Source organism: Melanaphis sacchari, unplaced genomic scaffold, assembly GCF_002803265.2.
Source record: "Melanaphis sacchari strain LSU unplaced genomic scaffold, SCAv2.0 Contig77_pilon_pilon, whole genome shotgun sequence".
NCBI classification, from domain to species: Eukaryota; Metazoa; Arthropoda; class Insecta; order Hemiptera; family Aphididae; genus Melanaphis; species Melanaphis sacchari.
The window spans coordinates 1,734,352-1,760,051 of NW_020271547.1; the positions used below are offsets into that span (position 1 = coordinate 1,734,352).

Sequence of the window (25,700 nt, forward strand, 5' to 3'; positions counted from 1 at the left end):
TTCTCAAAAAAAATCACTCGAAATTAAAATTGTATGCTGTCATGTTTAAAAATAAAAAATTTAAAAAAAAAAAACGATAAAAAATGTAACTATTTCTTTTTTTCGAAAACGTTAGCACATGCCATATCACGTGATTTTCAAAAACTTCAATAATTTTCGCGGAAAATTAGTGTTCAACATACGTATTATTATCTTTAATGAAATCACCTTGTATATGCGTATCGTTGTATATATTTTTTTGTATTATCGTATTTATATATCGCGGCCGAGAGATTATCCCACTCCCGCCTCGACCGAGTACAAAATATAATGTACTAGGTACCACGACACTACCTACCGACCTATACATATATTTTATAGTAACAATTTATTATTACTATCGAATTATTGTCGGCGGGCGACCTGTGAACGCGCTGTAGATCCGATACCACCGGTTTTTCATAATAATAATAATAGTAATATTGAACACATACCGTACGTTACGCGATTCGAGATCTTCGCACACTCTGATCGCGGTGTATAAATGTTTAATACGCTTATATTGTAGTGCATTTTAGTATATAATCGTCGTCATCGTTCTTAGACGTATACAATATCTGTGTAAACGCGCGCAACGCAACACGCCGCGCGCTTTGTAGTATTATATGTTATATTGTTGTAAAGACAATTGTAAGCCCTCGCTCGCACCGGTATTGCTCGTCTTCGTTTATCACGCCGGTTTCAGTACTACTAGCTTATATAATATTGCGATGTATTGACGTGCAAACACGGCGAAATACATCGGTCAAATTAAATTCCAAAAAAATTTACATTCCGTCGCGAGTAGGATTTTTCCGCAATTCCACGGTTTTCCTTTTTTCGACGTCACGAAAATCATTCCTCGTCGCGTGCGATGCGTTGACGAGACCGGTGTTGGTAAATAAACGTCTTCGGCACGTTTAATTGTACCAAAAAAGCTACGACGTCCGTATATTGTTTGATACGGTAAGTTTTATTTTGTTCATTTAAGTTTTTAAACCTCGAAGAATATCCAAAAAAAAAACTCTGTCCTTCTCATTGGTCCTTGCGTGTTATATACTTATATACTAAATAAAGTTTTTAAACAACTGAAAATAAAATGCAATGTCTCAACATTAATTCTTCCTGATATTATTATACGTAAAACACATTTATTTAAAATTTAGTCAATTTTTGAGCAATAATTAGACATTTAATACCAATTATGGTTTAAAAAAATTAATTGTTGATTTTCGGAGCGTAGTAACATGTTTTTATTTCTTTGAATAACACTAATAATAACTATTATGTTCGTTGAATACTTAATAATTCATAAATAAATTATAAAAATTACATACAAAAAGTATTATAATTGTGTGAACTTGTAAATAGATCAACTATAATATAAAAGCACACTTAGTCTTTAATAAGTTTATTCATACAACAGCAACTATTTTTCATGAAATAAAAATTACTAAATAGGTACAGAGATTAAATCACCTTACTACCAGCGTGTTCGATTATATTTAATTGAAAAACAATCAAAAGTAAATTGTCTATGTTTTTACGTGAGTCTTTTAATTACAACTGAGATTGTTTAAATCTAAAAAATGAATATTAAAAATAAACAAATATCAAATATGAATTCAAAAATCATAATTGTATACAATGATTTATATTATATAATGAGATATGGATCGAAACTCAAGCGCTATCTTGTAAATATATAGCTTAAACCCGTAAATAAACAACACCCTATGACCTTTACAGACCTAAAATTATACAAGTTATCAAAATATGTTTTAACAATATCTTTTTGAATATTAACTGATTATTACTAAATCATTTAAACATAAAAATTTGTAGGGTTCACTTTTAAATAAAATACATTATCTAAGAGTATGTTATAAAATGTAATTAGACTAAAAATACATTTTAATATTTTGTGTTATTTAAAAAAGTTTATTGAACTGCTATAAATGCAAAAGTTGTTTTCAAAACTTAAGTGTATAATTGGTTATTTGTATATCACTATTTTAAATAATTGGTGAAAGTTTCAAGTTATTAAAATAATTTGTTATATTGATAATTTTCAAATAAAAAAATTGCATACCGTAAACTGGAGAATTTTACTTTGAAATTTTTCTTTACACATTATATTTTGAATATAATGAAAGAAAAAATAAAAAATGAGCTCTTTTTAATATGCAACATTTTCTTTTGAAATCATGATAAGCGTAACATGTTCTTACTGGTTATGCTAGAAAAAATAAAAAATACAATAATAAATTAATATGAAAAACTAATAAATTTATTCATTTTTGCTCCTCTTTAAAGATATAAATATTAAATTACGATATTTATTTAATAATTGCTCTCATAATTTAAAAATTATAGTAGCCAAGCACCTATAGACAACAAGTAATTCAACTTCTGTACAATTAAATTTGAGTGTACTTCATCATTGAAAATATCACTAAAAAAGTATCAATTAGATTCGTTTTCCTATCAAAAAGAGTTATTGAAGATAAATTTTAAAGAATTTTCAATTATTTGAAGACTAATTACACTATGACTTCCTTACGCTTATGTAATTTATGAATAAATTGAAATACGACACTGGCATACAAAAAATTTAATTTGTTCAATTTAATATTACTGAAATAATTGACACCTCTAAACAAATGAGCACTGATAAGTGCTTGCCACCAGTAAATATTAACTTTTATCTATATTTATGTATTATACTCATTGCTAGTATGTACATAAATAAGTAATACTACTAACTGTAGGTAAACGAGATTTTTTTACTATGTTTGTTCCTACCGTCAACATTAAATGTTATTCTTTTTAATATGCAACATTTTCTTTTGAAATCATGATAAGCGTAACATGTTCTTACTGGTTATGCTAGAAAAAATAAAAAATACAATAATAAATTAATATGAAAAACTAATAAATTTTATTCTCGATTTTTTTTTTTTTTAAATCTGACGTTTTAAATTTGATTTAGTAACTATATAGACGGTGGAAACAAAATATTTTCAATTTGCTTACAATTTCAAGTTGGTTGTTTTTAGAATAGATTTTATTTTCTCACGAGTAACAAAGTGTCTCTCCTGAAAATAAAAATCAATTAATTGATTAATATATTTTAGTTTCTGTACAAAGTAATATTACAATGATGTGCGTGTTTTTGTATCCAATATCACCCTTAAAATCATCAAATACTAGTTGGATCTAGTAGGTTCAATCGGAGATAATAATAAAAAAAAAATCATTACTTTTTAAAATAATCAGAAAAAAACTGGAATATTTATGCAAATCTAGTTTATGATAAAATCGATTTTGAATATTTATTGTTATTCAAAAATTAATTTTACGATTATAAGATACTATCTTAAAATTTTTAACAGTTAACATAAACTAGAAATTAATTAATTGCAAAATATTTTTGCTCTTTTTGTGCTAATAAGAAATACCAATTGGAAGTTGTTGACTTTTTTAGTTTATTTTTGATTTATCTACGATAACATTTATGTTTGTAAGTAAAAAATTTGAAACACTTCCAATTTATAATAGGTATATTTTTTATTCTAACGCAAAAGACATATTCTTTATAATATGTTGTTTTGACTGAAATGAGGAAAAAAGTTTGATGTAATATACTTTTGATTTGAGCTTCAGTAAATCAAACTCAAATATATTTATTTTTGAAAATTGATGAAAAAATTTGACAAAATGGAAAACGATGGAGATATTACATAATAATATCATATTAAACAAAAATATATTAATAAAAATCTACAAAGAAATTGATAATCGTAATGATGATAAATAATAAATGCAAACGATAAACGAGCATAATGGATTCGTATGTACGTAATAAGGTATTATATAAACATAAAATTATCAGTGTTTTCCAAATAATTGATTTAATCGTATGTAGATAACTAATAAAGCAACAGCTGATGTACAATATATGTCATAGGCAACTATATATTTCATTTATTATATGCTTCGTTTTTTAAAATGTGTGCTGTGTTCTATTTGCCCGTGGCGAAGATTTCTATTATTTTAAAATGCACAGTGCATCAAAAGTGGCTATAGTAATTGCGACGAAATAATCTCAAATTTCTATGAAGTTCGGTAGAATATCAATTATTATTAAATAGGTTTGCTTGATTGTCCGAGTTAGTATGTTATAAACCAACATAAACCATAAGTAAATAAGCTTTAACATTTTGAAATATTGAAATTTTTACCAATTTTAAGAAACAAAATTATAATTATTAATTATTAATCTACTTCAAAAATAATAAATGTTTTCTAATGAAACTACATTATATTTATGATAAATTTGTATAAATTCGACTGTTTAGAGTTAATAATAAGAATTTTATGATAATTCACACATTAAGGTATCCAATTTGCCCTCTTATCTCCTACTGTGGCGCAAAAGTTGTTTATCAACAATAATCATCATAAAATTCGGAAGAAAAAAATGTCCAACTCTAAACTAAATTCACTAAGGAGTGTGTTGAGATATTTTAAGGAAAATATCAACACTTAACATCTTATAAAATATTAACCCGTAAATACAAAGGTGTCTACCAATATTAGTAATTTTACGTCTTCTATGATCGCTAGTGTTTTATTTTGTGTAAATAATAAGATATTAAATGTATTCATTCATATAATTAAAATAGAAATTTTCCTTTGCGCGTATTATATTAATTGCACAATCCACGATTTGAAAGTTTTATTTTTTAATCTTGTATTGACTTTTTAAAACTAACTCAATGGGTTATCAAATTAATTGTTTAACCCAGAATAAACTAAAACAAAGATTACCTACTATTTATTATTGAAATAAAACGAAATTGTATTAATTTAAAAAAAATATCACTATGATGACAATTCCAAATATCACATAGATAGTGCAAACTTGATATTTTAATACAATACAATGTATTTGTATAATTCAATAATAATATCGTTGTTTTTATTTCATTAAGATTTTACATTTAAATTTATAATTCAATTATACGTATTATATACCAACCTAGAAGAATGTAATTAAAAATAATTATGTGCTTTAAAACACACATTTAACTTGTGCGTTTTATTTTAAAACATTATTATGTACAAAAAAAAAAAAAATGTTATTTTTATTATTATAAGCTTATTAATTTCTTTTTCTTAAAAAAAAATGTACGTATGTATATAATGCATTTATAAACGCGATATTTGCTACCAGATGCTAAGAACCTTACACGAGCAATTTTTTTTTATCTGTACAATTTAATAATTACAATTTCAGAGAAAAGTATAGGCTAAAATCAAAAAGGGAGAATATGGTGTAATGAAGCTAAAACAGAAATTTCTTAATAACGGTTATATAAATATAATACAGAGCAAATACTTTAAATTTAAATTAATATAAAATATCTAACCTTATCTATCTATCATAAATATTGATCACATTGGTTACTTAACCTAAAGAAAAAAATGATTAAGCATAATTTAAACAATTACTTATAAGTTATAATAAAATAATTCGGAAGAAAATATAACATTTTGCTTTTTTAATCTCGAGTCTAGAATGAATTTTCAAAATTTTCTATTACAATAACTTTGTTTTAAATTTCATATTCCATTGTTAAACATTTTTTATTGAGATAGAAGCCATTGTAAAATAAATCTATTATCTAAAAAATAAAACTAAAATAAAATATAGTAGCATAACGAGGACAACAATATATAACAACTATTGTACTACCAGCTGCAATTATTCTGAGTAGGACCCAAACACTCGTCGTGAGTAAATAAATTTAATATTAAATATTTATTTTTAAATATATTTTAATTTTTTTTTTTTTTTTTGAACATTTTACTTTGCGTTTGAAAACTTTAATATTTGTATTGTTTATTAAGATTGTAAGAAGTTATTTTTAATTTTTACTTACCTAGTTATTTTTATTAATTTATAATAAAGGTATTTATATTCTTTTTTTATAGGTACAAAATCTTAAAATGTATGTTTTAAATCTTTAACCTAACTCATTAAATAATAATTAAAAAAATCAAAAAAAACAACAACAAAAAAAATCTTATTTTAAATTGTTATAATCGTACTTATTTACTAGAAATAAATACTCAAATAAAATTCGTCCACTGGAAAGTTAGTAGAAAGTGGCTAAAATAAATAATATTATGTTAACTACTTAAAATATATATTATAATTTGAATAATTAAATAAACAATTTTATATAATACATAAATTAATATGTTAAGCATTGTTGTACTAACAGTTTTTGAAAATTATTTTATCTTAAGTATATCTTTATTTACTAGTATTGTAACCCTATAGACACGTTTTAAATTATGTATAGATTGCGATTATATCATATTCAAAAAAAAAAAAAAAAATATTTTAAAACAGAAAAAAAAGGTCAAAACAATCTTTACGTTGACATGTCCTCATACTATACATACACAGCACATCACGCCACACCGGTATAGAACCAAGGACAATAGATATATCTAGTCATTTGGATGTTAATATTAACTGTCAAAGAACGTTACAATTAAATAATAATAAACATTAAATAAACATTAATCAATTGTACAAATAAAAAAAATAATATAGCAATCAAACATAAGAATAATTTTATAGCAGAAAAAAATAATGAGATTAAATTAATTGGCTATGTTTATTGTTTATATTCATAGTGCATACATAAAATAAACCCATTGAATTTTTACAAAAATATGTATAAAATACAACCGTATTATTATTGCAATGAACACATTTAACTCATATATCCAATCATTTAATAAAACATCACAAAAACACGTGCCGCAAGGGAAATGTACGTATTATTTCTGTGAATACAATTACTAACTGTTCAAAGTCATTCAAGATTAACAAAGTAGTCGTATCACTACTGATTGCAGGTTAGGTTAGGTTATGGTGTAGGTATAGCTATAATCTTTAAAATATTTAAAATGAGATGAATTTTTTAATCATATAAATGCGATTTTATTTACCAACGTCGAAATATTTTTACGAATAAGTGCAAACTATTTATAATCAAATTAATAAATAGCATATTATACAGATAAATGTACAAAAATGCATTATGCACTTACAAATGGTGCTAAGGTGATTATTCCATATTGTTAATGGGCAATGAATGTCTTGCAACAAAATATTAAACCAATTAACTATTTTTTTATAAGTAGTATAATGATCATCTCATTAGAGAAACAAATCTCACAGTAGATTCTGTATGGATTTCTTTAACTTGTTTGCATTTAATCAATAAAGTATGTATTCATATTTTAAAAACGCAGAAGAAAACTGTAAAGACATATCTATGTATAAGTGGTATCAGACAGGCAATCAAAGCGAGTTAAAAATTTGAATTTAAGTAAAGTTTAAAAAAAAGTGGCTTGATATTTTTCCACATTTCGAGAAATCTTCAAGATACATTATCTTCAGATAAAAACTCTCCACCATAATAAAAATAAATAATGAACATTAAGATCTAAATTAAAATCAATAAAAGTTAAAGTACTTATATATAAATATATCATAAAAGCCACCTAACCTATATTACAATAGCTATTTTGCTGAAACGAACTTTTTTGATTTTTACAGATCAATTATTAGATTCTGAGCGGAGCAATGAATGTATTTGTTTTTTTAATAACTATATATTTTTTGAACCTCAATCCTTGAAATATAATAAAATAACACTGAATATTAATGTAGGATTTAGAATACAAAAAAAAAAAAAAATATATAAATAAAAATTATAATAATAACAACAATATTATATAAGGTCATTAATACATTTAACAAAGACTCATCTCAGCGATAAAGATTTAAAAATAATAATGAAAATTGATAAATTTATAACTACTGCTTATCCAAAGTATAGATATCTATTCTTACTTAAATATTATTAACAACAGTCCTTGAATGGTCCACATTGTACCTGATTAAAAATTGTTATAACTCGTGACCATAAAATTGTATAATTTGTATAATTGTAACATTTAAAACTAAATACATTTATACAATAATAAAATAAAATTTTCTTATTATAAATATTTCTGGTTTTATGATTAATAATATTATTACAGTAAAATCCATCTTATCGTGTCAAGTTTCAGTCCAAACTGTAGAACAAAAAAAAAAACCCAAAATTCAAAAAATACTCAGAAATTATAGATAGATATCCACTAATATAGTATTAGTATCATTAAAGTACACGTGTATTATTACATCACAATTATTATTTATTATAACTGTTATGATATTAATAAAAAAAATTAATCCTATGTAAACATTATGTATATAATATATTTTAATCTTAAGTTCGTTTTAATTATTTTATTTCTTTTATTCAAGTACAACTTGTTAGTACCTGCACTAATATTTTAAGAACATGTTAATACGTATATAAATAATGGCTTAGTCGTCAAAGCTGATCATTTGCGATATAATAAAATAAATACATATTCAGCAGAGCGTCAATTATTTTGTCTGTCAATATCATTAACACTAAGAATAATAGTAGATTTTCTTCTACAGAAAATAGTAAATATGATGATACATTTATTTTGTTCAATAATTTTAAATATACTCTAAGTTCATCAATTAATATACTTTCAAAAATAATCATACTTAAATGCATAAAATAAACGACAGGCGTTTAGAAAATATTATGTAATAATAATATAATATTTTGTATTACGTACAAGTATATGTATAAATGGACATTTGGCCGACAGTCAAATAAATAGCTGTGTTTTAGCCGACAAGGTCAACATGATGAAAAATTGACAGTAAATAAAAATTATTAACTTAAGAACATTTTCCTCTAAAAAATAATTGTATGTGATTAAGCCATAACTTTACCACTGTGTTATCTTTCACGAGTGGATATTAGATCCCCTAGTATACTCATAAGTCATAGATACTATACAAATGGATAGTATATAGACCCAAGTTGTTACTTCTATTGATAAGTTTAAACTGAACCAATTTTTTCTTATCCATCATTCAAATATTTCATGTTAAAAAATTATGTTTCACTGAGCATACTTGATCTGTATATAACATATTGACACCATATTAATTACTATATTAGTTAAACACAATACGGTCCTAAGTATAGCTATGTGCGTAGCAAGTAACAGTTGCAGATCGAATTGCATACAAATAATTATAACAATAAATGTCTAATAACTATAATTCAATAACAATGGTTTTTTGAAAATTGTGTGATTGAGAATTCATCTTAGTTGACTACCATGCCAAAAACATCACCTCTTATAAGATTAGTATAAGCCAAATGGGCAAGTACTAATTTTTTTTTTAATTTTATATAAAATGCAAGTAAATATGAAATCAATTTTTTCATATTTTTGTACAAAGCCCCTTTCAATTTTTCGACCATTTTATACCTCGAATTTTTGAGTATCTGTTTGTACCACATTTGTATAGATAAACATTTAAATTAAATGCCCATAGAAACATTAAAGTACGTTTTTAGATACTATAAGATTATCCACATAAATAAATAAATTATTTACCTACTCGGCTACTCTTTTATATTTACTTATATTGTATTGTATAATACGCAAACAAATGTATTTAATTAAAAAATTTAATAACACTAAAATATAGTAAAACTAATTCACATACTATTATATTACAATTATATGAAACTCTAATTGATAAAATTACGTAAATAAACAGCTGAATCGTAATACTATTATGAGTGTTATGACGTATTTTTGAAGTTAATCTAGTATAGAAATAAACTAAATATATAATATATTTTTAATCACCTATATTATACGCGTTTAAATCGAATAAAATGCAATTAAATCTAATAGCTTAATTCGCAAGTTTATTCTACTATAATCAATTCAAATTTAGAGTTTCCGATAAATGAGCTCATCTGTCAATTTAAAAATCTTAAATACTCACATAATCTGCTCAAATATTTTAATAATTTTTTCAACCATATTTAAAGTTTTCTATAGCGATACTTATATTAGCGTTTAACATAAGGATATTATGCTTTAAAATAATCTATACTGCATATTATACCATTTATATTTACTGAGGATTACAAAATATTTAAAACAATTTACAATAGAAATTTATTTTATGCGTAATAGCTTAAATAAAATATGCTGAACAAGATTCACTAAATAATCCATTGTCGTTCTATGTAAGCTACCTATTTATATTTGTTTTGTCTTATAATAATTTACTGATAATCGAGTTAATGACATGCATACTTCGCTTAAATATTACCTTAAATTTGCTTGACGTTCCGTAGTAAGTAGGTATATTGTAGCTGAACTTAAAATAATTATTTTTCTATTTTTATACGGAACAAATTTAAGACAATACTCAATAATTATTCCTCGTTTTAATTCCGTGAACTTCGAATAAATTTTAGACAAAATTTACGTTTATAACATTTTTATTTAGTAAAAATATATTTTAAAAGCAATTACCTATAATTGTACAGTAAACAATAGTTAAAATTTTGAATGTAAATTAGTGATGAATAAAGGTAAATATAGCTGTTAATTCCATTTAATCCACAAATATTAAAATATACATTATAAGGTAGCATTTATAAAAACTTACTACGCTCAAAATGTAATATCCAATAAAATAAATTGGAACTTAAGTAATTTTAATCTATATCAGATACGAGGTGTGACCAATAAGTAATGGAACTAAATCCATAAAATCCGTATATTTAAAAATTAATGTACATTTATATGATCCTCTTCAAAGTACTCACCTCCCAACCAAGGCTGTTTGCCGTATGGATTATTGTTAAATTTGATATTCAAGTCATATTATGTAACCAATAATTGAAAAATGTGTTAATAAATTAATAATAATAATAAAACTAAATTTAACGTTTTTAATTTTTTAGATTTTAAATACTAACTAATTTAAAATTTTATATAAATACTCACATTTTATGATTTTATGATTTTATAGCGATAAAATATTATTAGCCGTATAGTTAAATATAATGTAAACATTTGAAATTGCATTTATCTGATCTATCTATTACATTTTTGAATAATTTTAAATATCATGTTAGGCAATCGTTTACAATAATAACGTCATATACAAGCACAAACCAACTCGCGAATCCCTGGTTGTTTTTTTGAATAATATACCCGTATACATGTTTTATAGATTTTAAAACGATCGAATGCAATGAAAAATAGCCGACAAGGCCGTAAAACAAGTTATATACATACGCAAACATCTAACACTCAATTAATATCACGTTCCCGTCACGCAAAACTATAAGGAAAAAATAAGAAAAATCGCTTTAATTAAACGCTTTTAAAATATTTTTGTACTGAATAGAAATTTTACTTTTTACGTAGAAATAATATATATAGTTTTTAGAATTAAAATTCTAAAAAAAGCTATGAAATAGTTTCTTTAAAATTTATATTATACTTATCAAATATTTGTTTGAAGTTCACTGCACCAAGTTAAAAAACAATTATTGAGTATAGCCTTAATATATTTTGTATGACATATCACGGTACAATAAAATATGCAAAACATTGTTCTTATTAATATTCTATCGAAGTCTGTCCAAACGTATACTTATGTCTTATTCTTGTCGTGTTTTTAAATTTATATAATTTTCGCAATAAAAAATAATTATATTAAATAACTATTTTTTTTTATTATATACCCATTGAAAAGGATCAACTAAGTACCAAGAAAAGAGGGATAATGATACATTTTAAATAAGATACCTCTGTTCTATATACCAACTGTAATAGTCTGGAACACGAGATTAGTTTGCCATCAGTTATGAAATGCAATAATTCAGCATATTGAGTGTTTTTCAAGTCTTTTTACTTTTTAGGTACCTATCGGTAATAAATGATTAACCGTTGTTAAACATGTTTTAATCGTCTTACCTTATCTTTTCACCTTTTCTAACATATTATAATTTACGCTCATACAACTTAATTAATCAACGATTAATGAATGGTACATTATTGAATATTATGAACTAGTTATTAATTTATATTAGGAAAAAACGATCGTTAACATTTCAGTTGATATAGTGCCAGCGGTACGTGCAGTTTCGTTTCACATTAAAAATATTATTATTTTTTTATTACTATTATTATGAACATTTAATAAATATTTGTACTGTTTTTTATTTATTGTGTGCAAGTATGATAACTGATACAAGTTGAACCTTTTCAGTAAAATAATTAATATTAAAAACGTGGTTGTCATTAAACGTCTGTAAAATGTATTTAATTTTATTATTTAATATTTGTTTCTAAACAATTTCAAACAGAGATAAATCCATTGAATTTTGAAAATAAAAATCATATTTCAAATTAAAACTATTTGTCTAAGAGAATTTTTGAACAAATGTAATTCAAAAGGTTAGTTTTTAGACATTAATTAAATTAGACTAGATATTTTTGTTAAGAGAATGTCGATGCATTATTTTTTTCTCTCTCTCTCTTTTTTTCACTAACTCAAACAAAACATTTACCTATTAGACGCGTTCGTGTAAAATTTATGTTTATGGTTTAAAATGACCAATAACAAAAATGTTTGTCAATAATATTTTAAACTTTTAATATATCGTTTGTATATTTGATTTTAAAATAAAAATATTTTTTAGTTAATTAAAATGGGTATTAAGTGTTTTTGAAACAATATTTAGACAAAATGACATGTGAAATCCTAACAATACTATTTTTAATTTTTTTAATAAGTATTTAACTCTAATCATCGTTCTAAAACCATAAAAATAATTTTGCGTGAATGCGTTTTATCTATGTCACAAGAGGGTCAGAGAGAGCGAACAAATAGTGCGCAGCTGACATCCTCTTATTGCCTCCAAGCTATTAGAAATTTAAAATATTTATCAGGTAATTTTTTATCATTACATTTCAATTCAAATTGTTGTTATTATTTATAAATTATAAGATTTGCATTTTTTTTTATACATTTTATAAATTTAAATTTAACATATCCTGTCCTCTAGTTTAATACACAAAAATAAATGTTTATATTAGATTAAATACAAATATTAGAAATATTTAAATCAATATTTAATTTTGTATATATTATATGTCTAATATGTTGGAACATAGTAAATCTATAAAATTTAGAATCATAATAAAGTATAAGCCTTTTTCGCAACAAATCAGTCAAATAATTGAAAATTAGAAAAAACATATTAATTATTATTAGTTTGTTAAGTTATACAAGATCTTAATTGAAAAATGTAAGACTTAGAGCTACATAATGAGATACAAATTTTAAATCGATAAATTTTACATTTTAGCGTTCATTATATTAAAACAAATTAGGAGTATAATATTATGATAAATTAGTTATTTATGTATAATGTTTCAAAATTTCTGCACAAACGGTTGCAATCTTTATATTTTATTTGAGTTAATTGTATTAGTCACAGTTATTATTAAAAAAGATAAACAGTGTATTTTAATAAATTATGCGGAGTACGGTTAATCGATTACGCGTATAACAATAAATTAATAGCAGTAGTTATTACGACGTATATATCAATATTAATTTAATAATAATAATAAATTGAGAAAAATATTGTGTGGTGAGTACATTATATAAATGGCTTAAATTTTTTACGAATTATTAATCAAAGAAAAATTACAATTGTTTTATTTCAAAAACTAAATAAGCTTAACACACGTCTATTCATCCATAGTAAAGACAGTGTAATGTAATATAATCGCACCAAAAATTAAATATTATAATACGAACACTATGGCATTAGAACTGTTAGACGACTACGTAAAAGGTTTTAAATTTAAAAAAATGTTTGTAATAATGTTTAATGAAAATTACAGACATACAAAAGGCTATAGGCTATAGCAATCTATCAAGTCAATAAAATATAAATTTAACATATTTTACATATCGTACTATACATTTGATAGGTGTATGAAGAAAAATTAATTACGAAAATATTTCAAATACATTTTTATAAAAAAAGTTCTTAACTGAAAATTATGTTAAAAATTAAAAAGTATTATTTATTTCATTTTTAGTTAAATACTTTTTATAAAAAAAATGTATCATTAATTTCAATATTTCGATTGCTTCGATAAATTGCTAAATAAAATTATTATGTTTTAAATTTAAAACATTTACTATTAAAGTGTATTACATTATGAAATGTCTAAAAAAATTAGTTAGGTACTTATTGTTAAAGAAGGGAATAATAATAATATTGGAATCTAAACTCAAATACGATTTATAGAATCCTATGGAATTGGGTTGCCCTCCATTAGTGGACATTTAATTTCAATAAAATCATGATTTAATACATCATTAAATTTTTAAAGCGATAATAAGTCCGTGCCTCTATCATTTTTCACAGATATTTTTTTTTTATTGGTATTATTTAGTAGTTATATTTTATATATAAAAGATTTATTTTATTACCAGATGTGTGACGTATTAACCAAACTGTCTACTCTGTTCGTTATCAGCAATTGTTTCACTGTAGTATTTTCGATTTTTGTTTTTTTGTTACAGTTGACTGCCATACGGAAACCACTCATCGACAGTGTTATTCGGAGAACTGAGTCCGTAACATCACACGACCAGAAAACGATTGATGCACAACGGACAGTACATCGCCGCACTGAGGAAAATAACACGCCATCATGGTGCACACGGGATCCTGTAGCGACCGTCTGTACGACTTACTGGTCAGCTATTTGCCGATCCTGACATGGATGCCGAAGTACAAGAAGTCGGACTTACTGTACGACGCTGTGTCGGGTATCACCGTCGCGCTCACGCTGATGCCTCAGTCCATAGCATACGCGTCGCTGGCTGGACTTGACCCATTGGTAAGTGCACTGACCCGTGTATGAGCAACGCGTACACAGAGTCATCCATCTTCACCACTCTTGTTTACTTTCGATGATACAGTTATTTGAAATAAGATTTTCGGAATTTTTAAATACGCTCAGATACCATAATATTTTCGAATGCTCGAGATTTGAGGGCGATACAAACTTGTATTTTTCAAATTAGAATTAACCTTTTTTTTTTTTTATTACTTAAAACTATTCAGCAGATAATTTTTCTATAAATGTTGACCTACCGTTGACCTACCCAAATCAGAATTTGAATGAGTAGTTTTGCAGTTCTGAAACATTATTTACTGAGGATAATAAATAAATAATATGGCTTTTATGATACGTACTGCATAAAATAATATATTATTACCATAAAATATATTCATTATTTGGTTATACTTATTTAAGAAAATAAGTTAGACAAAAATACGATAAGACAAGAGAGATAAGTATTGTTTGATTTTTTTAATTGATTGAAAAAATAAAGTAATAACTGATAAACTATACAAATCAATTAAAATGTTTACAATTTTTAAAAATTGTATAACTATAACCAAAGAATGCGAAATATCTCCCAAGTATTAGAAAATATTATGGTATATTATGTATATTTGCAAATTGTTAAATTTTTAAACGATTACCTATATCATTTTTATAGAAAAAAAAATGCTTAAACAATTTAGGAAACGTAATTACTCTACAGTTAAAGGTACATAATAAATTTAATATAAAATTTGACTTAGCTATTATTCCGAAAATTTTACTGTAGCTTCTTTCTTCTTCTGTACTACAATGATAAATAAACAGTTTTTGCATGTATGTTTATAATTTTCTTAAATTTACAAAATATTACTGTACTGATACAATTATATACCACCCTCTGATACGCTATTAATATTCTTTATAATATTTACCACCCAAAATAATATACTCACACAGTCACACCCACCCTCATATTAAACAAAATTCCCTTTTATATGAAATAAACATCGTGTGAGAGATATTTTAGATTAAATTCTTTTAGATGTCAATAATGTCGATTTAATTGCCATATCGTTATTAACGCACGTATTCACATTGCTTCTCAGATTTAAACACACAAAACGTACGTTCCACCTTTTAGCTCACCAGTTTAATTGTTTTCGTTGTTAAAAGAAATGTACTTGTAATCAAACTCAAATACAATAGTAGTAGTATTTAAGTTCCTTGTTGGTTTTTTCAATGTTTATTTTAATTTAAAAGCGAATTATAAATATTTTAAATTGTTGTTTTCTATTAACTTATTAAAAAAATCAACAATAATTGATAAATAATAGCCCTTCTTTGCGATAATTAGGAGAGAGCCTTTTTATTTATAAAATGATGTATTCTCAATTGAATTTTTTTTCACAATTAATACGTACAATATACATCATGCGTGTTGTTTTATCAAAATTTCGACCATAAAAACGTATCAATGATATTAAATTAAAACAATTTTAATATTTTATAAGCTACTTTTAATTAATCCAATTACTCAAATTCTTATCAATCGCCCAATGTTGTAGTATTTATGTATATTTGTGTATAAACAAAAATATAATTATAATCGATAAATACCAATTCCCGAACAATTTATTCGATAAAATTCAGAGTGGTTTAAATATTTACAAAGAATAAAAAACAAATATCACTATTCGTTTTTTTATATATATTCATTAACAAAGAGCATGCTATTATCTATTTAGATAGATTAATCATTATTCTAATAAGATAAAATTTTTCAGCGTAAAACACCCACATACTATACGCTTTTGCCTATAAACTATAGTCTTTATTATAGACTCTATAATATATAATTTTATCTATTGTTTAACGGAAAAAAAATCATCATATAACTAAAAATATTTTTCCAACTTTTCTACGTATTATTAAAATTGTCTTTAACAGCTTGTAAATTATGTGCTTTAACATTTGACAAAATCATGTCTAAATAAATTTGACGCATTTAATTGATACCTACCTAATATACTTTAGTTTTTTTTTATTCCGTTGTATTGATCAATATGAATTATTTTGTTAGTTTGGATTGTATGCTGCATGCTTCGGTAGCGTAATGTACATAGTATTTGGATCAGTACGGCAAATTACTATCGGTCCTGCATCTGTTGTCGCATTGCTCACATTCAACTACGTCAATCCAGCGTTTCCAACCACGGCGGTAATTCTCTGTTTTGTGTCTGGAATTGTCGAGCTAATATGTGGACTTTTGCGCTTAGGTACAGCAAGTTTGTTTTATAAAATAAAATTCGACTAAATTTCTATTTCTATTTCACTTAACGTTATGGTTAGTAACCATTAAAACAAAAAAAAAAAAAAAAAAAAAAAAAATTGAAAAATTACATCATTTTATCGATGTAAATATTGTCTAATTGATACCATTGTCGTTGTCTCTTCGAATATGCTTAAATGCAATTCGTTTAGAAACCTTTTAGATACTACGTCTCAATATTGTGTACGATGCGTACATTTAGTGGTTTTATAAACAACCTAATGCTTTGATCGGGTTTATAATAATATTATAAGGATATAAATTAAATAGTAACACACGCGCAGAATGAAACAATTCTATAGTCGCACCGACTCTGTACGAGCAATCGCATAAAATATTCTATTACACGACTTTTGGATTACTGAATGAATTCATAATGCATAATATACACTATTAATTCACAGAAGACGAATAAAAATATCAAATAAAAATAATTATGAGAATGATATAAATGTGCTATAATAACAATAGTGTTGACATGCAATTTTAAGTACAATTTCACACAGATAAAACGATGGTAAAATACACCAAACAGTTGACATAAATCTATAACTGCTGCACTTACATAAAATTTCTTTTTTTAACGCATCTGGATTAAATTACTTTTCAAATATATTTTTCTAGATCCTAACCTGATTGGTTTTACTTTAATTTTTGAACGGTGAATCAGTACACTTTCGTTAGTCAAAAATCTAATATGGATGTTCGTTTTTGATTTCGCCTACATATTCTTTAAAGTCTGCCTGACAGACGACAGTCCATCACCATAATATAATATAAACACTGTCGCATTGCATAAACTATTGTGTGCTTGAGCATAAATATATGATATCTGAAAATGCAAAAATGAAAAGGGTAATATAAATATACGTTTAACATATCTCCTCGAAATATTAATGACGTTCGATTCTCCAACGTATGGATAACTTTAAAATAGCGTGCAGTATACGTGAAACTTAATTAGATCAACGCGTACACTTCGATTCACTCACTAAAGTAAATAACGTCTAAATTGTTTTTTTTTCTTCTTCCCTTATGTAGGATTCGTCGTGGAGTTCGTATCGATGCCAGTGACGGGCGGATTTACATCGGCAGCGGCTATCATTATGGCATCGTCACAATTGAAAGGACTGTTTGGAATTTCTTTTGACGCGAAAAACTGTATGGAAATGTGGATAAAGTTTGTTGAAAACATTGAACATTTTCGAATAGCAGATACCGCTATGGGACTTATATGTATATTCGTGTTGATAGGATTGAAGGTGAGTATATATTTCATATTTCATACATATAGTGCAAGTCGAACGTCAAATTAAAGACCGTATCTCGTTTTTAGAGCTTAAAAACCATAAAAGTCAATGCTAAAGGAATCAAAGCAAAATCATATTCTGTGATACTATTTTTATTGACCACCGGAAGCAATGTTTTCGTGGTCATCGTATCATCGATAATCGCATATTTTTCAATTAGACAAGGCCAGTCACCATTAGTATTGACAGGTATATATAACACTACATAAACAGTACTTAACGCATTTCTAATTATAAACAAAATATATTTATAACACCGTGAACCATCTCTTATATTTAGGTAATATCGCTAGTGGCATACCGCAATTTCGGTTTCCGTTTTCGGACTACGAAGACGAAGACGAGAAGTTCACATTTTTCGAAGGTCTGTCCAGGTTATGGCCTGGTGCAATAGTTGTTCCGTTGGTATCAATTTTGAGCACAGTTTCGGTCGCTAAAGCATTCAGTAAGTTAATCCGATTTTAATATTTAAAATCGGTGACAAATTGTATATACTGTGTCAGGGAAATCCTAAGAATAGTACAAGTGAGTGTTAAATTTTCTTTATTAAGTTGTCATTTATTAAAAAAAATATGTTTGTATTTACTACTTTGGGTATCGCCACATTCACTTGTCGTTCACGCTACCTACTCTACTTAATTGTAACACTGCATCACGTGACCCATTTCACACATATTTTATGTCATGTATACAAGTTTAATAAAGTTTTAAATTTCAAACTACGCCTTTTGTATGTTTACTAAAACTATATTATACAGTGATGCTTAATTATAATAAAATATATATTTGCTCAAGAACTGATTTTAAATGTGTTAACCTGACTTTTAGTGTGTTTAATGAACGATAAATAATGTTCAAAATCGTCTGTTGGACATAAAAAATAATTAATTCCATATCACAATGACAAAGCACAATATTACATAATAACAATTTAAAAATGATTTAATCATTTTTTTTTTTTTCATAGGCGGTGGAAAAGTCGTCGATGCATCACAAGAGATGATAGCGTTAGGTTTCTGTAATATTTTTAGCTCGTTTATGGGATCTATGCCCGTTGCGGGAAGTATGACCAGGTCTGCTCTTAACCATACTACCGGTGTCCGTACAACGTTCAGCTCAATATTTACTAGTAAATAACTAACCATTAAATCGTATGTTTTACACACTATTAACGTTTTAAAAACCATATTATAGCTATACTGGGCATGCTGTCGTTGTTGTTTTTGACACCATTTCTCTATTACATACCGAAATCTAGTTTATCCGCCGTACTTATATGTGCAGTGACTTCAATGTTTCGATATGACATGGTGATTTTGTTATGGAAAACCAATAGTAAGTAACCTTTCATTTTTTATGTGATCTATAACATAACAATGCAATTGACCTAATCAAACCCACAAAACTACAAAAATATATTGCTTATAAGACGTATAATTATTTGAAATATTCTTAATATTACATAATCGGAAATATTTTTTGTCCATTTCTTGACTATTCAGTCTTGAGCTGAAACTTTAATAATAAATAAGAATCTAAACAAAAAGTGTTAAGGTATTCTAATGTTTGTAAATAATTTAAAAATATTTAGTTACCAACCGTCTTAATAGTTTATTGCCAAAACTAAAACTAAAATAATTACTATGAGTATAGAATTAAATATTTAGTTCAATTTGTATGTAACAATTACATTTAGTAACCTATGTTAACTTCGTTGATAAATAAATTATTAATTAAAAGTTTGATTTTCTTATATATCTGAGTATATTATATATATATATATATATATATATATATATTAGTAGTTCAAATTATACTCAAATCAATCTTATTAAAAATCAATATAGGTACTTACTACAATGTTTATAGAGAAAATGATTTCAAAACAATAGAAATTTTTAAAACATTTTCGGAATAAAAAAAGTTTTATATGGGATAACTTTAAATATAATTTAACAAATTGTTATTATATAAAAAGTTTTTAAGTATTATTATTTATTACGCATACTTCTAACTCAGTGAAGCCCAGTAATATTTTGTAATACTAAAAAAAAAAAATTACATTATCAATTATATAACTAAATTCTGTATTGTTAATTGTATTTTATTATATCATAGTAAAACCATACTTTTGTTTTTTTATTTGTTAAATTTACGAACTTTATAATTGAATAACATTTTAATTATATCTTCATAATTTTCAAACTTTAAACAAAGAACAATATATGAGTTATGAGTTATTGCGAGAATTACCACCTCCGTTCAACGGATACTAAAAAAAAAAAAAAATCAAAATTTTGTCACATATATGTTTAAAGATCTATATGTACTTATACTTATTAATACTATTGTCTAACGGAGTAGTTAAAGCGTTGATCTATTTACGTTTTTTTTATTTAATTTACTTCATGCTTCTAAAATGTAACATTTGACAAAAAATATAATCTATTATACCTATAAATATATTAATATCTATTTGACCTACTTCAAATTTTGAAGTAGGTCTTTAAACTCCAGTATTCCTTTCTTCCTTGTATATTTCTCTATTTGGACTTGGTGAAATTTTGATGTACATCGCTCATTAAATAAATGGCCACGCGGATATATTATTACGTCCTCCGAATTTAATTCTTATCTTTTCCCATTACCATAATGCGACTGTGAATTTTAATATTAAATTTTTATCATTTATGTTTAATTTATTGTTAAAATATTATATGCCGAAACACAAAGCGTATTGTATGCATACTATTATGTATTAGGTACCTACGTCACTGGTACGTGTAATGGGACGCTTTATACTGTCTGTTTATAATAACAAATGTATATGTACCAATATAGTTTAAAACGGAACAATGTTAACAATGCTGACAATACACGTTAAGACTTCAATTATATTATCTAATACGTTGGGTTCTATTACACAGGACGTGATCTAATACCGTTTGCCACCGCGTTCGTTGCATGTTTGATATTCGACGTGGAATTGGGCCTTCTGTTTGGCATCTGTGTCGACTTGCTGTGCGTGCTTTATCGCAGCGCCAGACCATCGATTGCTATCGAAAAAGAAACTGTGAGTAAACTCAATACAATAAGTTTTTTCCGTTTCCATCGCAAATCATTTTACCATTCTATCAACCCTTCAAAATTACGAATTTTCCATTAATATAATTATTATTTATTTCTATTTAAATTGTTTGTATAAATGATTTGATATAAAAAGTAAAATAAATTCTAGTCCAATACTCGTACAGTAAATTCTAAAGTTTAATTTGTTATTTATTTACCATGACTTAACATTTATAAAACAATTTTTTAGTAAGTTTTAGAAATAAATTAAATTTGTTATCAATAAATAATCAAATAAGCAATTTTTTTTTATCTACTAACAACTAACATTACAATAATATATTAATAATCACAATATTACTTTAGTATAAAGCTTATTTTTAATTTGCAGACAAACAATAATGATTCTAAAAAAATATGAAAATGTTACTATTAAATCATAATTAGTAAATTGCCTGTTTGAAATTTAAAAACAAATAATATTATTTTGGAACAGAACAATTTTTATATATATATATATACTTTTCCATATGAGTATACAATTTTTTATTCTACATAATTTAACAATAATAACCTAGGTATTATAATTTTTTAGCTGTCATGGTGAAACTTTGTTACAACATAGTAATATTATTACGTTGTATACCAAAATAATTTAAATTTTTTTTTAGAACTCGGGTTACGTAAAATGGGTAGTCAGGCCCAGCAGTGGGCTACTATTCCCAGCCGTGGACTTCATGCGACAGAGAATCATTGCCGAGATGTCGTCTTCAGAACGCCCGAACAAACCGAATCTCATAATCGTGGACTGCGTGCATTTTGACAAAACCGATTTCACGGCTGCTCAAGTACGTGCACTTATCCTACCCTTTGTATAATATTATTATTATAACACAATCGTTATAATTAGTGTTTCCTAACCATTTTTATATGGTTTAATATTATTATAGTGACCCTTTTCCTGTCAGTAGACTCATAAAAAAAATTCTAATTGAATTAATAGATACAGTAATACTGGTTCTAGTATAACAATTATATTATAATATTATATTATGATCTTATAATCTGTTTGTGATAAATCAAATAAAAAAAAAAAAAAAAATCACGACCCATAATAATTGGAAATCATAAGTATAAAATATTATAAAATGTAATTTATGTTTATGATTTAATCTCTGCTTTTTATTTTTTAGGGAATCAAATCTTTAATAAATGAACTAAAATCCGAGTCATGTCAACTCCAATTGATGAACGCCAAAGAATGTGTAGCGGCTATACTAGAAGCAACGCTAAACATCAAAATCTTGACTATGGTTCCGCTACAAGATTCTATTAAGAAATTTAATTTTAGTATGTACACAAAATTATATAGCTATACAATATAATTCGCAACTATCGATTAGTAAAATCGACAATTTTGCTGAAACCGAATTTTTAAACTTTATAAAACATGCAAATATCTATCAAGTACTCACTTTTTTTGTGAAGATATTGATCTGAATAATTTTACTTCATATAATTTTTTATTGAGTTATCCCTTCACTTTTCATTACATGATTTATTATTCTTCATTAAATCGCTGAAATTTTATCTTTTAAGAAGATCTTTAGAAATAACTTATATTGAATTATATAAATTAAAAAATAAAACATTATTATTTTATTACCATGTAATTATTTTTACAATACGATCTTTATAGCAATTTATAATAATATATTATAATTTCAGATATAATTATCTTATAATTAAAATATTATTATATTCAAAAATAATAAGTATTTTTAAATTGTGAAGAGAACAAGGAATGTAGGTATTGAGATTTTTCTGTTTGTATTAATGTTGGAACAAACATTTTCTTTTTATCTTCAACTTTGACAGTGGTTTTTTATACATAGCAATTTTTATCAAACACTTTAAAAAAAAATGTTTGACTTTGGAATCTATTAATTTTTAATCAAGCTTTTTTAATTAATTTTATTTATTTATTTATTCTAATTATGTAAGAATAAACATAGCAAAAAGTGTATGGCCAAATCATAAAAAAATATCTAAAGTGAGCGTTTTAAATATAATTTCAAAAAGTACCCATACAATGATATTTTTTAGAAAAATATTTATTATCTCTTGAAATAATTAATTTTCTGTGAATAAGTCGATTTCATTATGGAATTACGGTATGTCACATGTATAATAACTACATAATATTGATTAAATAAAATGATAGTTAAATCTTAAATGTGTTCGCCTTCTCCTCAAAAAAAAAAAAAAATAAAATAAAATAAAATATATTACAATTGTCGGTTACGGTCAGCCTATACCACAAATACATATTTTCATATAATTTTATTAACATTTTAATATTTCTATTTCAGTAATTAATCCTACTATAAATATTACCGTAGGTTGATTTAATTTTTATCAAAATCATTGCATTTATTTTTTTATAAGTATTTAGTTATTATAATAATATAAATTTAAACCATATTATATTATTAACTTTTGAATTAATACTACTGTACCGTAAAACAGTGTGAATAGATTCTTAGTATAGGAAAGTAAATAATATCTTTTTAATTGTATATGAATGTTATAACTAAAATATATAGTACAATTTACCATGTAAAATTATAAAAAAAAAATAATTTTTAATTGACTATTAGAATAGTAAATAGTAATATGTAGAATTTAAAAATAACATTTTTGATTAAACGCAGGACGAAGGATTTATGTTCATAATTGGCAGTAGGTAATTAAAACAAGTGGTAAAATTATCAAGGCCTTGAGCTTTTATTTAAGCGACAAAACCCTTCATTTTTCCTGGTTTAAAGGCATGAGTTGTAATAAATATACACAAACTATTTCGTGTATTTTTAATTGTTCATATGATTTTATTTTTATAGATCAACCTGATCTCAATGGAATTGAATCAATGACATTACACGAAATGAAAATGAAGAATATCTGTGAACGTAAAGCATAATTGTTTTTTTTTTATTATTATTATGTAATTATACTTTTGTATACTATATTTATAAACTTGTAAGTTACTATATATTTTTTTTTACTATTTTACCTATTGTTAACTTTATATTTATATACTAAGGAATATATATAAATAATGTGTATTATTATAACATAATGTGAAAAACTAATAAATGTTTTACTATTCTTTTAATGTTTTTATACAATTAATATTGATAATGATTAAGTCGCGTTTAAATAGATATTATTTTATTTATCGAACTTTAATTGTACTTACTAAATAATAAAGTATGAAATATAAGCCGAAAATAAACTATAAACCACAAAACATTTTCTTATTCAGTGTTTATTAACTTTTTAGAATAATTTTAAAGACTCGACCTGATTTGTGAAATATTTAGCTTATTTTATCAAAGAAAATATTTATTTTAAAACTGATTTTATTATTTGTTTATATATTACTTCCTGAATTGCTTTATTAAGATTCGTTATTTTTATAAAATGTAATAAAAAACCCAATCTACCAATCTATAACATGGAAAATAATTAAGTATTTTAATTTATATGTAAAAATATTGGTGTTTCTTTTAAAAATGAACTACACATTTATTCCATACTTCACTTTAAAGTTTTAAATCAAATTAATTTTAAAAAATTAATGAATCCGTTCTTTGAAGTCGTTAGTGAATTTCATATAACATGCATAAGTATAACGGTATTAAACAAATCATTACTTATACTACATCTTAACCTCAAATGTTAATATTAAATGTATGATCATAGTATTAATTACAAAATTATTACCTAAAACTCAAAAACTTGATTAATTACTTCACAAAGCTTAGCTAAACTTTAAAATACGTGTATTTTTTTTTTTTTTTTTTGAATCCAATGCCATCCATTATTGTAAATATAACTTCGAATTACTCGTTGATGTTCGGATTAAATATAACTTAAAAGAATTTAAACGTCATATACTTATAAACAAAAAATGCATTAAGTTACAGTCAATTTTTTTTATAACTCTTATAATCAAAATTTTTATAGAACATTGTATTACATTT

At 24.8% G+C, this 25,700-nt stretch overlaps 1 protein-coding gene across 4 annotated transcripts; it reads left to right on the forward strand.

The window, feature by feature from the left end:
• The first annotated feature begins 534 nt into the window (after positions 1 to 534).
• LOC112601380 (sodium-independent sulfate anion transporter-like) lies at positions 535 to 24,699 on the forward strand. Of its 4 annotated transcripts, none has more exons than XM_025348986.1 (12): positions 535 to 984; positions 14,633 to 14,952; positions 17,027 to 17,222; positions 18,317 to 18,537; positions 18,612 to 18,774; positions 18,866 to 19,030; positions 19,553 to 19,714; positions 19,780 to 19,920; positions 21,513 to 21,658; positions 22,326 to 22,502; positions 22,848 to 23,004; positions 24,555 to 24,634. In XM_025348986.1, the coding sequence occupies exons 2-12, from the start codon at positions 14,764 to 14,766 to the stop codon at positions 24,632 to 24,634; spliced, it is 1,797 nt and encodes a 598-aa protein (XP_025204771.1). In that variant the 5' UTR covers positions 535 to 984; positions 14,633 to 14,763. The 4 variants fall into 4 exon arrangements, with proteins under 4 accessions (XP_025204771.1, XP_025204772.1, XP_025204774.1 ...); XM_025348987.1 differs by lacking the exon at positions 535 to 984 and adding an exon at positions 12,301 to 12,483; XM_025348989.1 differs by lacking the exon at positions 535 to 984 and adding an exon at positions 12,875 to 12,978.
• Positions 24,700 to 25,700: the final 1,001 nt, after the last annotated feature.

Bases quoted from the DNA above. Each gene is read 5' to 3' on its own strand.
- LOC112601380 (XM_025348986.1), top strand. From the start codon at position 14,764: ATGGTGCACACGGGATCCTGTAGCGACCGTCTGTACGACTTACTGGTC. The intron at 14,953-17,026 runs GTAAGTGCACTG...TTATTTTGTTAG, and splicing joins TGGCTGGACTTGACCCATTG to TTTGGATTGTATGCTGCATG. The intron at 19,715-19,779 runs GTAAATAACTAA...ACCATATTATAG, and splicing joins GTTCAGCTCAATATTTACTA to CTATACTGGGCATGCTGTCG.